At 43.6% G+C, this 15,000-nt stretch overlaps 2 protein-coding genes across 3 annotated transcripts in view; one reads left to right on the forward strand and one right to left on the reverse strand.

The window, feature by feature from the left end:
- ncf4 (neutrophil cytosolic factor 4) overlaps positions 1 to 15,000 on the reverse strand; it is a 19,429-nt gene that overhangs the window by 4,393 nt on the left and 36 nt on the right. For both annotated transcript variants that reach the window (XM_027168490.2, XM_027168489.2), the window contains exons 1-7: positions 14,910 to 15,000; positions 14,743 to 14,827; positions 13,679 to 13,832; positions 11,699 to 11,769; positions 11,081 to 11,208; positions 9,778 to 9,829; positions 3,327 to 3,425 (exon numbers count right to left, since the gene is read on the reverse strand). The exon at positions 14,910 to 15,000 is cut by the window's right edge. In XM_027168490.2, the coding sequence (XP_027024291.1) occupies positions 3,327 to 3,425; positions 9,778 to 9,829; positions 11,081 to 11,208; positions 11,699 to 11,769; positions 13,679 to 13,832; positions 14,743 to 14,827; positions 14,910 to 14,941 (621 nt within the window). In that variant the 5' untranslated portion in view covers positions 14,942 to 15,000. The remainder of the gene's footprint in view (positions 1 to 3,326; positions 3,426 to 9,777; positions 9,830 to 11,080; positions 11,209 to 11,698; positions 11,770 to 13,678; positions 13,833 to 14,742; positions 14,828 to 14,909) is intronic.
- Positions 3,347 to 15,000, forward strand: part of pvalb7 (parvalbumin 7) — a 21,901-nt gene continuing 10,247 nt past the window's right edge. Inside the window, exon 1 of the mRNA XM_027168492.2 lies at positions 3,347 to 3,526. The gene's annotated coding sequence lies outside the window, so the exon portion shown is untranslated. The remainder of the gene's footprint in view (positions 3,527 to 15,000) is intronic.

Below are 15,000 nucleotides of genomic sequence, written 5' to 3' on the forward strand. Positions count from 1 at the left end.
ACAGTTCAGGGTGGTGGTGGTGGTGGTGTAATTGTGAGGAGAGTGTTAGCAGTTCAGGGTGGTGGTGGTGGTGGTGGTGGTGGTGGTGTAATTGTGAGGAGAGTGTTAGCAGTTCAGGGTGGTGGTGGTGGTGGTGGTGTAATTGTGAGGAGAGTGTTAGCAGTTCAGGGTGGTGGTGGTGGTGGTGGTGTAATTGTGAGGAGAGTGTTAGCAGTTCAGGGTGGTGGTGGTGGTGGTGGTGTAATGGTGTGGAGAGTGTTGCTGGTGGTGTAATGGTGTGGAGAGTGTTAGCAGTTCAGGGTGGTGGTGGTGGTGGTGGTTTTGGTGGTGGTGTAATTGTGAGGAGAGTGTTAGCAGTTCAGGGTGGTGGTGGTGGTGGTGGTGGTGGTGTAATTGTGAGGAGAGTGTTAGCAGTTCAGGGTGGTGGTGGTGGTGGTGGTGGTGGTGTAATTGTGAGGAGAGTGTTAGCAGTTCAGGGTGGTGGTGGTGGTGGTGGTGTAATTGTGAGGAGAGTGTTAGCAGTTTAGGGTGGTGGTGGTGGTGGTGGTGGTGTAATTGTGACGATAGTGTTAGCAGTTCAGGGTGATGGTGGTGGTGGTGTAAAGGTGTGGAGAGTGTTGGTGGTGGTGGTGTAATTGTTTGGTGAATGTTTTGAATGTTTAGTATCGTGTGAATGCCACAGCCTGTGTGCCATCAGCCACAGCTGATCATCTTTTACTGGTTGATTCCAGTGTAAAAAATGTCTCCATGTCACCTCAAACTGGTCCTATAAACACACTGTGTTGTAATGTAACGGAGTACAAATAGTTACTGTACTTAAGTAGAAATGTCACGTATCTGTACTTTACTTCGCTATTTAAATTTATGTCAACTTTCACTTTTACTCCACTACATTTCCTAGATAAAATGTAAACTTTTACTCCGTTATATTTCCAATAAGCATCTTCGTTACTCGTTACTACAAAAAAAATCAGAAGAAATGTGTGACTGTAATAAGGGAGGTTTGGCGAATCACTGCTCCTAGATTGTATTACGCTCCGCACGCTGTACGGAGAAGCACAGGTACGTGCAGCGTGCACGCGTAGTCAGAGCTGGAGGCATTCATCTATAACGTTAATCGGTTGAAAGCCGCAAAGACGGTAACCAAAAGCAGTGAAATTTCACTATTCTTATTACCAGAGTTGTAGCATAAACAAAATATTAATGCAAACAATCCATTCGATACTAAATAAAAATAACGTTTATTGATTTGGTCTTTGTGAATATTAGTTTATTAATGACTGCATTGGACACACTGTTTGTAGAGAATGCACACATGCATGAAATGATTTGATTCAAGACCGTCATCATTACATCATGCATAAAATTTTGGTGTCCACTTTTGCCATTTAATAATACCATAACTTTTGGCTTACTATGTAGTCATATAATATATAATATAAAACTCTTCTTGTTTTAAATTCTCACTGAGGGCTAAAACCCCAAAGATGAAATCCTACAACCGCCCCTGATCTTATACCTACCGAAAATCACTGATTTTACTTTTTACTTTTACTTCAAATACTTAAGTGCATTAAATATCAGAAAATGACTTTTGATACTTAAGTACATTAAATATCAGATACTTTAAAACTTTTACTTGAGTAATATTCTAAAAGGTAACTTTCACTTCTACCAAAGTCTTTTTCTAGTACGATACTTGTACTTTTACTCAAGTATTGCTTTCTAGTACTTTATACAACACTGTAAACACAACACAGAATCCTCAAGGACTGTATCTATACTGTAGTACTGTATCTATAGTACTGTATCTACAGTACTGTATCTATACTGTAGTACTGTATCTATAGTACTGTATCTATACTGTAGTACTGTATCTATAGTACTGTATCTATAGCACTGTATCTATACTGTAGTACTGTATCTATAGTACTGTATCTATACTGTAGTACTGTATCTATAGCACTGTATCTATACTGTAGTACTGTATCTATAGTACTGTATCTATAGCACTGTATCTATACTGTAGTACTGTATCTATAGCACTGTATCTATACTGTAGTACTGTATCTATAGCACTGTATCTATACTGTATCTATAGCACTGTATCTATACTGTAGTACTGTATCTATAGTACTGTATCTATACTGTAGTACTGTATCTATAGCACTGTATCTATACTGTAGTACTGTATCTATAGTACTGTATCTATAGCACTGTATCTATACTGTAGTACTGTATCTATAGTACTGTATCTACAGTACTGTATCTATAGCACTGTATCTATAGCACTGTATCTATAGTACTATATCTATACTGTAGTACTGTATCTATAGTACTGTATCTATAGTACTGTATCTATAGCACTGTATCTATACTGTAGTACTGTATCTATAGTACTGTATCTACAGTACTGTATCTATAGCACTGTATCTATAGCACTGTATCTATAGTACTATATCTATACTGTAGTACTGTATCTATAGTACTGTATCTATAGTACTGTATCTATAGCACTGTATCTATAGTACTGTATCTATAGCAGACTGTATCTATAGTACTGTATCTATAGCACTGTATCTATAGCACTGTATCTATAGTACTGTATCTATAGCACTGTATCTATAGCACTGTATCTATAGTACTGTATCTATAGCACTGTATCTATAGTACTGTATCTATAGCACTGTATCTATAGTACCGTATCTATAGCACTGTATCTATAGCACTGTATCTATAGCACTGTATCTATAGTACCGTATCTATAGCACTGTATCTATAGTACTGTATCTATAGCACTGTATCTATAGCACTGTATCTATAGTACTGTATAGCAGACATTTCAAAACTGTTTCATGCTTTTCACGTTTCATGCTTTTCCACCTGGAGTTTTATTTCGAAATCTTTGCTCCTGACTTGCTGTGGCTTCAACACATATATCTATTTTTATTATTTTTTAAATTGCACAACTGTAACTGTGTGTGGTGGATATGCCCACTACACACTCCCACACCAAACACCTGCGCACTCGTCCTCTCGGCTCCCTCGCTTTCTCTCTCAGTCCCTCTGCTGCATGTCCATGACTCTCTCTGCTGTCTAGCATCTCCACCACTTTTCCTCTGTTCCTCTCTCTCCATCATCTATCTCTCCTTCAATCTGAGGCTTGTGTAGTTTTCCCTCTCACACTCACAGACGCAATCTCTCACTCTCTCTCTCTCACCCTTCCCAACAAACTCTCCTCCCTTCCCCTCCCTCTCTCTCTCTCTCTCTCCATTCCATACGCTCTCTTTCTCCGTCCCTCGTTCCCTCTCCCTCCTTCAGCTCACCTCTAGCCAGTCGGCGTTGACTCTGCGCAGGAGAAAGATCACCTCTCCCATCTTCAGGCTCAGCTCCAGGCGCCCGTTCCCATTGAAGTCAAACAAGGCCTGAACACACACAAACAAACACACACACACACACACACACACACACACACACATTATATATACCCAAGCACCAAGAGGACAGCATTGTGAGGACACACGAGGTAGGATGGCAATCTTGTTCCAACTTTTTTGAGTAAGTGAGCAAGGGAGTGTGTGAAGGAGTGAGTGAGTGAGTGAATGAGTGAAAGAATGGAGAGGAGTGAGAAAAAAACAAAAGATTAAAAGAGTAGATACTGAGTGTGTTTGAATGTAGCCTCATTCAAACAGATGTTTGTGTGTGTGTGTGTGTGTGTGTGTGTGTGCGCGCACGCGTGTGTGTGTGTAGAGACAGCGAAACAGAGAGAGACCACTGCAAGAGTGTTAAAAGCATCTTCTTACAGTTTTGTGTGTGTGTGTGTGTGTGTGTGTGTGTGTTTGCCTTTAATGTGCATCAAGACACTCAACATGGGTAAATCAATACCCACACACACATATACATACGCGCGTGCGCGTGCACACACACAGAGGAACGTGCACACACACTACGCTTATCCTGCTTTTCAGCTTACAGCTCTCTCACTATACATTCTCCTTATTATACAATTTTATTCTTTCTCTCTGTATGTGTTTGTGTGTGAGAGAGAGAGAGAGAGAAAGAGGGTGAGAGAGAGAAAGAGTGCTAGAAAGAGAAAGAGAGAGAGAGAGAGAGAGAGAGAAAGAGAATGAGAGAGAGCGAAAGAGAGCAAATAAAAGTGTAAATCATAAGGAGAGTGTATAGTGAGATAGCTGTAAGCACAGCAAAGCTGAAAAGCAGTGTGTGTGTGTGTGTGTGTGTGTGTGTGTGTGTGTGTGTGTGTGTGTGTGTGTGTGTGTGTGTGTGTGTGTGAGTGTGTGTGTGTGTGTGTGTGTGTGTGTGTGTGCATGAGCAAAAGAAAGAGATAGAGAGAGCAAATAAAAGTGTATCATAAAGAGAGTGTATAGTCAGTGTGTGTGTGTGTGTGTGTGTGTGTGTGTGTGTGTGTGTGTGTGTAAAGAAGCTTTGTTGCTTTGTTTGCCAGAGTGAGAGTGAGTAGGTGAGACACTGTAACATGCTATCAGCTAATTATGTGTTGGCAATTAAACTCTGTGTGTGTGTGTGTGTGTGTGTGTGTGTGTGTGTGTGTGTGTGTGTGTGTGTGTGTGTGTGTCTGTGTATTTTTGTGGGCAGTACTTGTATGGAGACACAGCAGCAGTGTTAAAAGCTTGTGCTCAGTTCATTAGAGCGAAGGCGTGCAACACACACCTCCGTATTACCCGACCGTGTTACACAACTCCGCAATACATGGCTCTGTGTTACACAACTCAGGGTTGTACAATTCTGCCACACACAACTCAGGGTTGTACAATTCTGCCACACACAACTCAGGGTTGTACAATTCTGCCACACACAACTCAGGGTTGTACAATTCTGCCACACACAACTCAGGGTTGTACAATTCTGCCACACACAACTCAGGGTTGTACAATTCTGCCACACACAACTCAGGGTTGTACAATTCTGCCACACACAACTCAGGGTTGTACAATTCTGCCACACACAACTCAGGGTTGTACAATTCTGCCACACACAACTCAGGGCTGTACAACTCGGCAGTGCACAACTCCTCAGTTCATTATAGTGAATAAGGCCAGTGAACCTGCACCAGTTTGTAGCCTTGTTAAGCAGTAGAGCTGTGATTTCCCATAATGCACTGCAAACCGTGTTCTCCAGTCTAGTGGTGTGGAACTGGAAAGTAAAAAGAAATGGAAGAAACAGCTTCAAGAGTCTCAATGTCTTTCTAAACGCAATGCTATTAAATCCTGTGTTCTGATTGGTCGGAACGTGTTTATACAGCATAAATGTTGCTGTTTCTATAGTAACAACAGCTACGCCACACTAACTAAACAGATTTAATGTGTCTTACTTTAAGAAAGTATGAGACCTTTCCACTGATGACAACGAGAGATTCTGACACGACGTTAAAATCTCCGCGGCATCCTTATTGATTAGCGAAGCTAGTTCACGTTCTTCACTTGTTATAAAGCAGGAGTCTAGCAGCTGAAGCGCAGGAACAGAAACGGAGCCATGTCGAAAAGTTCTGACTGATTAATACTCATTTTGTCATCCGCGATTAACAGGAAGTTCACCGTTCCTCTTTCCCTAGTAGTAAATCTCACAGGACACGGCCGGACATGAGGTTTGCTTCACGCGTTATGCAGAAAGTTGCGTCTGGTGAAACTTCTCGGTAACATTGCAAATAAACAGATCCTTCAGGTTTGTAAAAGTTTGCTGTCGATTCCGTTCGGTCTAGAGCTTCGCCCTTTTAGCTGCGGTGCTAAATCAGGTTTGCACAGACAGAGTATTTTAAGACACATTGATTGGAGATTAGCATATAGGAGCCCAGGTCGGGGGGTGGGGGTGGGGGGGAGTAATTGATCCCGCTCCGTGGAGAGCAAGACGACGTGCACACCATTAGGAGATTGATACTGAGTAATGTTCAGTGGTTTGTTAAGAACTTTGCCGCACACACACACTTACACACACACTTACACACACACACACACACTTACACACACACACACACACACACTTACACACATACACACACACACACACACACATACAATTACACACACACACAAACACACACACGCACACACACGCACACACACGTACACACACGTACACACACACTTGAATTGTGAATAATCCCCAAAACCCAGTTATACAACCCGCTAAAACGCAAGCTAAAAATACTCAGTGATAAAGTTTACAACGTTTTACATGCAGATTCTCTCAGGAACAAATAGAAAGCCGCTAAGCTACACAAATAACATTCAGAAGGCTTAGCTGAGAGGAACACCTCTCCCATCACTGATTAAATGCACCACCTGAGTGAGATTCGAGCCTGTGATGTTCCAGCACTGTGGTGTTAGCGTCGCAGTACCAGTGATATATATCTATATATAATAACACTAGTATATTAAAGTTAGTGTGCTGACATGTTGTTGGGGGTTAAGGACACTTTTCCTGAGTTGAGGGGACATTTTTATCTTTTGGAGGTCTGAAATCCAGGACGGTCAGCATGAGAACACCGGCTGGGAACTTTGTTGACTCGGTCGTAAACATGCCGGTGTGCCCTCGAGTCATAGGACCTGTGTGTCCTGTTCATTTGTCATGACTTCCGATGCATTCAGGGCCAGAGAGAGAGAGAGAGAGAGAGAGAGAGAGAGAGAGAGAGAGAGAGAGAGAGAGAGAGAGAGAGAGAGAGAGAGAGAGAGAGAGATAAAGAGAAAGAGAGAGAGAGAGGGAGAGAGAGACAGAAATATAAAGAGAGAGGGCGAGAGAGAGAGAGGGGGAGGAAGAGAGAGATAGAGAGAGACAGAAAGATAAAGAGAGCTCCTAGTCTATATTCGCCACATATAGAATATATCTCTCTCTCTCTCTCTCTCTCTCTCGCTATCCCCATCTCCCTCTCTCTCTCTCTCTCTCTCTCTCTCTCTCTCTCTCTCTCTCTCTCTCTCTCTCTCTCTTCTCTCCTCTCTCCTCTCCCTCTCTCTTCTCTCTCTCTCTCTCTCTCCCACTACTTAGACTCTGGCCAAAAAAAAAAAAGAAAGAAATAATAAAGGCTACGCTTCCAATTACGGAGCCACCGACCTGCTAAAGAAGCTCATTAACACATGGACGAGTCAGTGGGGAAGAAGGAGATGGGCTCCTCTGGTTAAATGAACTGACACACTTCGTTTTCAGGCGTTCCCCAGAGGACTCGGGCTGAGATAAGGAGATGAATCACAGCCCTGGGGCACTGACACGACACTTTAAAGCCGATCCCCGTAGAGCCGAGGTTATTAATGCTCAATTAACAACCTTACAAATCATTTGTGCGACATTCGGTTCACGTAACTGTCGAACACACTCTGACTTCAGCGCGGCCGACGACTAATGAGTCATGCTGAAGTTTTAAAGCAAAGCAGGTTTCTAAACCATTACAGCAAACAGCAACCAACAGAGAGAGAGAGAGAGAGAGAGAGAGAGAGAGAGAGAGAGAGAGATGAACACCTGATGGACTTCTACCTCTCTGTCCTTCACACTAACTCTAAACTTCATGGATTTTCGAGTTAATTAAGATCTCAGTGTCTAAAACTCTGATTAAGCGTTAAACCCCAACACCGCTGGCGCCTTGGCACTCAGCTCGGCGTCTCGTCGTATCTCACCCAGCACGTGACACTCGTCCCCTCACCAGAACCGCAAAAAACCTTTAGCTCTGAGACACAAAGCTAGCTAGCTAGTTCCGCGTGTTATGCTAGCGAGCTAAATGTTACTGTACATGCGGAAGAGTTTTTACTGAATGAAAAAAAAGGCTTAAATGGAACAAATGAAGAAATAAGCTGAGTTCATGTCGTGGGAGATTTTGCGGTAGCTTCATGACGTGAAGTGTTTCTTTTCCCCGAACGCTGACATTGAAACACTTTTTCTTCTTAATGATCCTGAGGAAACTTTTCAGACGTCAAGACGTATCTTTCAATAAAACTCGCTGGATGTTCGCACAGACCTCGATGGACGCGCTGTGCTTAAACTTCCAGGATATAAACTACACCAGCTTAATAGGATCAGCCTCCATTACGGAGCGTCTGATATCTCCGTAATTCTTCTTTCTGGAAGAGCTTTTATCTGTGTGACTGCGGCACGTCCAGCAGAGGTGTGGCGTGAAATCGCATTTCCGTCTTGCTCTCAGAGCTTAAAGTGATGGGCCTGTTTTCTTATTCAGCTAAGAATCGAAGCACACAAGAGTGCAACACACACACACATCAATTTTTCATTCATTCATTCATTTTCTACCGCTTATCCGAACTTCTCGGGTCACGGGGAGCCTGTGCCTATCTCAGGCGTCATCGGGCATCAAGGCAGGATACACCCTGGACGGAGTGCCAACCCATCACAAGGCACACACACTCTCTCATTCGCTCACACACACACTACGGACAATTTTCCAGAGATGCCAATCAACCTACCATGCATGTCTTTGGACCGGGGGAGGAAACCGGAGTACCCGGAGGAAACCCCCGAGGCACGGGGAGAACATGCAAACTCCACACACACAAGGCGGTGGTGGGAATCGGACCCCCAGCCCTGGAGGTGTGAGGCGAACGTGCTAACCACTAAGCCACCGTGCCCCCAATCAGCTGATTAATTAAAAAAAATTTGTCCACTAAAAATAAAAAGGTGTTAGGTTCTGGATTCTGATTGGTCCGTAGGTGTTGATTGCCCCAGTATTGTAAACAGTCCGGATTATAAAATATTACTCGTCCTGTCTGCAGCATGTCATCAGGAGACGGATAGCTAGCTGCCTGTCGCGGCACACGAACGCGAGCTGAACAAACGTATCTCTGTTGCAGGAAGACGAAGGATCCGCATCTTTACGTTTGTCTACTTCGAAGACACACTTAATGTACACATACACACGCTCCGCCCACGTCTCCAGCTGACGTGTGTGTGTGTTTGTTTGTGTGCGTTTTAGGTATGAAGATTGTCGAGGTCATTTGGGTAGCAATTAGCGCGAGCGTGAAAACACACCCAGATTGAGCGGATCGGGAGAAAGACAAGAGAGAGAGAGAGAGAGAGAGAGAGAGAGAGAGAGAGAGAGAGAGAGAGAGAGAGAGAGAGAGATGGGGGTTCGTGTTTGATACTGAAAGAAAAAAAAAGCAAAATGAAGAGAGGGAGAGAGACGGAGATGTATAAGGAAATTAGAAGTAGAAAATAGAGCGGGGCAGGAACTAATGATAGAGTGACCTCATGACCCAGAAAGCAGGAGGAAGGAAAAAATGTAACACTCCTTCACTGAAGAAAGAAAAGGCGAGAAAGAGGACGATTAGAATTACACCATCTGCCTTCTAGCACAACACAACATCCTATTACAACTATTTCATCAGGATTAACAACAGCTGCCACACACGCACACACACACACACACACGGTCAAAAGAACATACAGGACGATTTAGCTCATGGCCCACACATGTGTGAGTGTGTGTAGGAGTAGCGCAGGATTGTTTTTTCTTAACCTTTGATCACGTTCTGAGGCTATAAATCCCACGCTTTGTGTGTATGCATGTGTGTGTGTGTGTGTGTGTGTGTGTGTGTGTGTGTGTGTGGGAGCTTCATTGCACGACAATTGCATTTGCTTCCACAAGTCGTACGTTCGTGTTGTAACCATACAACCGCATGCTTTCGAGAGTTTTGACACTCTGTGTGTGTGTGTGTGTGTGTGTGTGTGTGTGTGTGTGTGTGTGTGTGTGTGTGTGTGGAGGATGGGTTTTGAGTACAGAAAGAGTTACCAGGGAAACAATTACAGTACCTCGGCTCTGGGGGAAGAGAGCAGGTCTGTCTTGGGCTGTTTCTCGGTTTTTCTGAAAAGTGCAACAGAGAAAGTGAGGAGCAGAATGCGGCCTAAAATAACTGTCAGAAAAAAAAAACCCTCCATATTTAATCCTACCGAATCAGGAGATAGTGAAAATCAAGAACCCCAGAGGAGTGTGTTCAGGCTGGAAGCTTTTTTCTTATTTATCCACATCCTGTTTTTATTGTCACCCTAAATCTTCAGTCTACGTGTCTGTCTTCATCAGGGTCCGGAGCGCTGTGACAAGCGCCTGCATTACAAATAGCCACAGAGTACGATAAATGGATTGCAAGGATATTTGTGAGCACAGATCGGTGAAGCGAGCGTGCGGATAATATGACACCTCTGAAGTCTTCCGGTCAAACGGTGGCACGTTGCGCTCGTTGTTAATGATTCGTTCTGCTGCGGTATTTCTTCGACTACTACTGTACGTATATGGGGTGTGGCCATATGGCCATCTTTAGTGTGAACTGCTCCACATGGCCATCTTCGCGTCTCCATAAGGCTGCCGTTCCGTGCGATCCGGCGACCGCGTGAGATGCGGTTTCGTTTCGGTTTGATGGTTTTATGATAGTTGAAGCAAAATGTTCGGAATCGTGCAAGAAGAAGAAGGATGAGAAGGTTTTAAAGGTGGATGTAGAGCTACATTTTAAGTAACATTCATTCATTCATTCATTTCCTACCGCTTATCCGAACTATTCTCGGGTCACGGGGAGCCTGTACCTATCTCAGGCGTCATCGGGCATCGAGGCAGGATACACCCTGGACGGAGTGCCAACCCATCGCAGGGCACACACACGCACTCTCATTCACTCACACACTACGGACAATTTTCCAGAGATGCCAATCAACCTACCATGTATGTCTTTGGACTGGGGGAGGAAACCGGAGTACCCGGAGGAAACCCCCGAGGCACGGGGAGAACTTGCAAACCCCACACACACAAGGCGGAGGCGGGAATCAAACCCCCAACCCTGGAGGCGAACGTGCTAACCGCTAAGCCACCGTGCCCCCACATGTGATGTCGCTTGTGTAAAAGTAGGAAGATGGCTGTTGATATTTACTTAGTTAAGCAACAGATCTGTCACGTATGATGTCGAGCATCAAGAGACATGTAACGTGTTTAATAGCAGATTCAACACAACCGAAGGGTTTTCGGTGCGCTTGTATCCCTGCATCGAGAATCACTGAATTTAAGGTAACCAACACAACCCTATCCCAGCAGCTGGGATTGTGAAGTTATGTACAGAGCTGATCTTACACTTTGCGTGTGGGGGGCCGAAGACGCCGGAGCGCTTTGGGGACCTGAAGGCTGTCGTATTCGGTCTGATAGAAAAACATCCGGATCAGATCGTCCAGAAGAACCCAGACAGGCAAACACAGCAACCTCTAGAGAGAGACAGAGAGAGAGGGAAAATCAGACAGAGAGAGAGAGAGAGAGAGAGAGAGAGAGAGAGAGAGAGAGAGAGAGAGATGAGAAAAAGAGAGTGATTTAGGGTGTCAAAAGAAGAAGTACACATCAGTAAGAGGAACTGAGACTTGGTCTGTTTTTTTCTATATGAGGATGCAGTGCTTTGCATAAATGTTGAGCTCTGAACGGCTTGGAACCGAAGCGAACATAACCGCCGTTATACTGTATGTTGTAAATCTAAACAAAATCTAGTATCCACCCGCACTGATGTGAAACCAATTACCATCAGAAGTCACGTAAATATCCTGAACGGCGTCGACTTGTGTGCGATTAAAGAGTCACCTTTTTCTCAACACTAAAGAGACACCCGTTCCTGGACGGCCTCAGAAAGGGAGGCCAATACTTATGCAACGCACTGTAGGTGTAAAGAAAACGTTCAGAAAAGTTAACGATCAACAAAGACCTCACCTTCATGTATGTGTTGAGCTCCGGGATCCTGTTTTCTGCTATTTCCTGTTTGTTGCCCACATACACTTTGCCTGCAGTCACACAGGAGCGAAAAAAGAAAAAAAAAACACCTCAACTCAATAAAGGTCTAGAAATGATTTCTCTCATGAAGGAAAACAAAAATCTCATCAAATAATTTCCCAAGGCCAGCATAATATCTCGCTTCGAATTTACACCCCTCGGCTGGAGCGCTTTAAATGTCACAGGAAATTGTTTTATTGTTTATCTATTTGTTTTAAACTTGTTGGACCTAACATGTTTCCTTGAGGCACGACGTGTTAATCGGCACACCGCCGAGATTCCTGGCAGAGTCCTGATCGGCTCATCGTTCCGAAGGACGTCTTCTGGAGTGCAATCAAATTTAGCATTATATTAACAGCTAGCGCTTCTCTCCCATCTGTTCATTTTAATAGACAGGTTCCTACAATCCTAATTATGTTCTGGGGAACTATACGTAATGCCGTAGGACGTGAGACAGTGAGAGAGGAACGTGGTTAAGACAAATTTGAGGCCCATTATCTCACTTCAACATTTCTTCGCTCAGATCGAACGATCATCACTGCTCGGCCAGTTAAGCTGCTAATGTTCCTTGCAGTAATCGTATTCCATAGCATAACCCAGCTAGCGCAAATCCATCTATTGTCATCTACAGTCCTGCAATCGTTCTTCAGAGCTAGCTTGTAGGGCAGTTATTGAAGGAAGGAAGGAAGGAAGGAAGGAAGGAAAATGTTGATTTTGCCAAATATTTTACCACAGCATCCGTCTACAGTATATCTCCCCTGTGATAGAATGACATCCTGTCCTGGGTTTATGTTTAAGCTGTTACCGTGTGCAAACAGTATATTTAATAGAATGGGCAGCATCAGCCAAAGAGTGAAAGATGGTGTAAAATGATGGAGGCAAGAATGAAGAGAAACTCTTGTTCACTTGTATGAGCAGTTCAGTTCTGCGAGCACTGAGACACACACCGCTAAGCTGAGACACACAAAGCTGGGGGATGTGGTAGCTTAGTGCTTAAGGCATTGGCCTACCAATCAGAAGGTTGTGGGTTTGAATCCCAGATCCAACATGCTGGGCCCCTGTGCAAGGCCCTCAGTTGTATAAAATCTAAGTTGCTTTGGATAAGAGTGTCTGTCAAACATACAAAAATAAATTCTAAAAAAATCTAGCACTACAGGCATTTTTAAGTATACTAACGACCACATATGCTTTCGGTTAGGTGTGTCTAAGGCGTTCAGAGATTCTGACTTTCACAGAAAAAAGAGGGTGACAAACATGTTTACTGAGGTAATTACTTTCACCTTTCTTTCTCCCTCTGTGGGCTAGACAGCGAGCTGTTTAACCATATCCTCCCAGGGACCGTATGCTGCAGCGGCATCACATTTGGGGCCATGGCTCATTTGATGTGTCTGGCAATTACCCTCTGTGAAGAGACTGGGCCTGATGCCTCTCTGTCTTGGCCATTCCATTAGAATGGTTTCTGGCAGTGGTAATAGAGACGGACCGAGACGTTTGCGTCGTCTGGTTATGACTAAAGAAGTTCTTCAGCGAGATTTGTATTCAGTCGGTGCGCATTTCAGCACAACACAACAGTCCACTCTATGTGAAAATGGCCGACAATTCTGAGAGCGAATACCGAGCAGGATGAAAATCGCAACACATGTGGGGTCATGTGTTCAAGAGTTCATAAGAAGGTCTCATACGAACGTAGCGTGAGACATACGATTCTGTCACACTCTGTCACAAATCTCAGATAAAACCTTAATAAATCTAGATATGAATATTTCCGAATTGCCTAAAAACAACCTTCACATAACTTGGACCAGAAATATATTGTGTTTAATCAAACAAAATGATCTTTCATGTGTTAAAGTACTAGATGGGGTTTTCCTGAAGGTTAAGTTGTGTCCATCATCTCTCAGTAAAAAGAGAGACACTGACCTGGTAGAGTGGGCAGTGCAACGGTGTAGGGTCCTGACGCAGACTCTGGGGAGAACTTCTGCTCCAGGTTCTGATGCAGGGTGTAGAACTCACTATACCTGCGATAGATCAGGTACTTACTGCCTCCTTTAGTCTTCACCTCGATTACGAAGCGCTGCCAGAGAAAATCAGGCATTAAACAAAAAAAAGGAATTTGTCATAGACCAAATCTTAGACCAGGGGACTTCCAGGTTACATGTAAGTGTTTATTCCTAAAAGCAGAACTACACTTGATATAAGTTATATATACGAAGGGTTTAACTGGCGTATGGTTTGAGGTGAGAAAAGGAAGCGTACATTGTTCACGGAAAAGCTCGAGTTTGTTATGATCATATTGTAAATGTCACAAAGGACGTGGTGACGGTGCCTGTGGGAACATCATGCTAGAACCTGCAGGTCTTAAGGACCATGTATGTACCACTTCTGCCGCTTCTACTACAACCTCCATAACGCTGCATCAGAAAAACCCAGAATGCTGATTTCAACACTTGGACAAATCCTAAACTGCTAAAGAACCTTCAGAACTTCCTCATGAGAATGACCCTAGTGGTTTCCAATATAATCTATTATATATAGGACGATAGGATCTAATAAATAATTTTTCCACAAACCCACACATTTGTAATCGTGTTACGGACCCAGGATGTATCCGGCAAATCAGATTGTTGTTTTTCTCAATAGTGAGCAGAAGCTCAGGAACGATACCAGAGACCATCAGACTTGGGATGGGATAGGATTGGACACCGGTGGGATAAGATTGGACACCGGTGGTTTACAGAGTGATATTAAAAGTGCATAACGATATTATTAAAGCATTAGAATATTAATAAGAGGTATTAAAGTTCTCACTTTTTTTATTCACCTCCAACACTGTAAACACAAGTTCATGAGTTTGATGCAGAAGAGTAAAGTGTACTGGAGTTTCCAGGGGGTTTTTACTTAAAAAACCATGAGACAAACACCATGACATGATGAAATTGATCTAACCCTATGTCTGTAATTAAGATAAAAAGGCAAAGACTCACATAGTAGACAATAAAACCCTTTTTCTCGTCGACGTCTGCGATGGTGGCGCTCACCGGCACGTTGTGCGGCAGTTGCTCAAAATCACTGCGGGATTAAAACGGAATATTTTCCCACTTAGTATTTTTTCTTTAACTGTTTCTGCGCCAAAGAGTTTTTAGTTACTTACCTTTCATCTCTAAGCTGTCGTGGGAGCGACATGACTAAGTCGTGCAGTAGAGATATAGGGAACAAGTCTCACTGCTCGCGCTGTCATTTAA

The sequence above is a fragment of the Tachysurus fulvidraco genome, chromosome 1 (genome assembly GCF_022655615.1).
Source record: "Tachysurus fulvidraco isolate hzauxx_2018 chromosome 1, HZAU_PFXX_2.0, whole genome shotgun sequence".
Taxonomy (NCBI): Eukaryota; Metazoa; Chordata; class Actinopteri; order Siluriformes; family Bagridae; genus Tachysurus; species Tachysurus fulvidraco.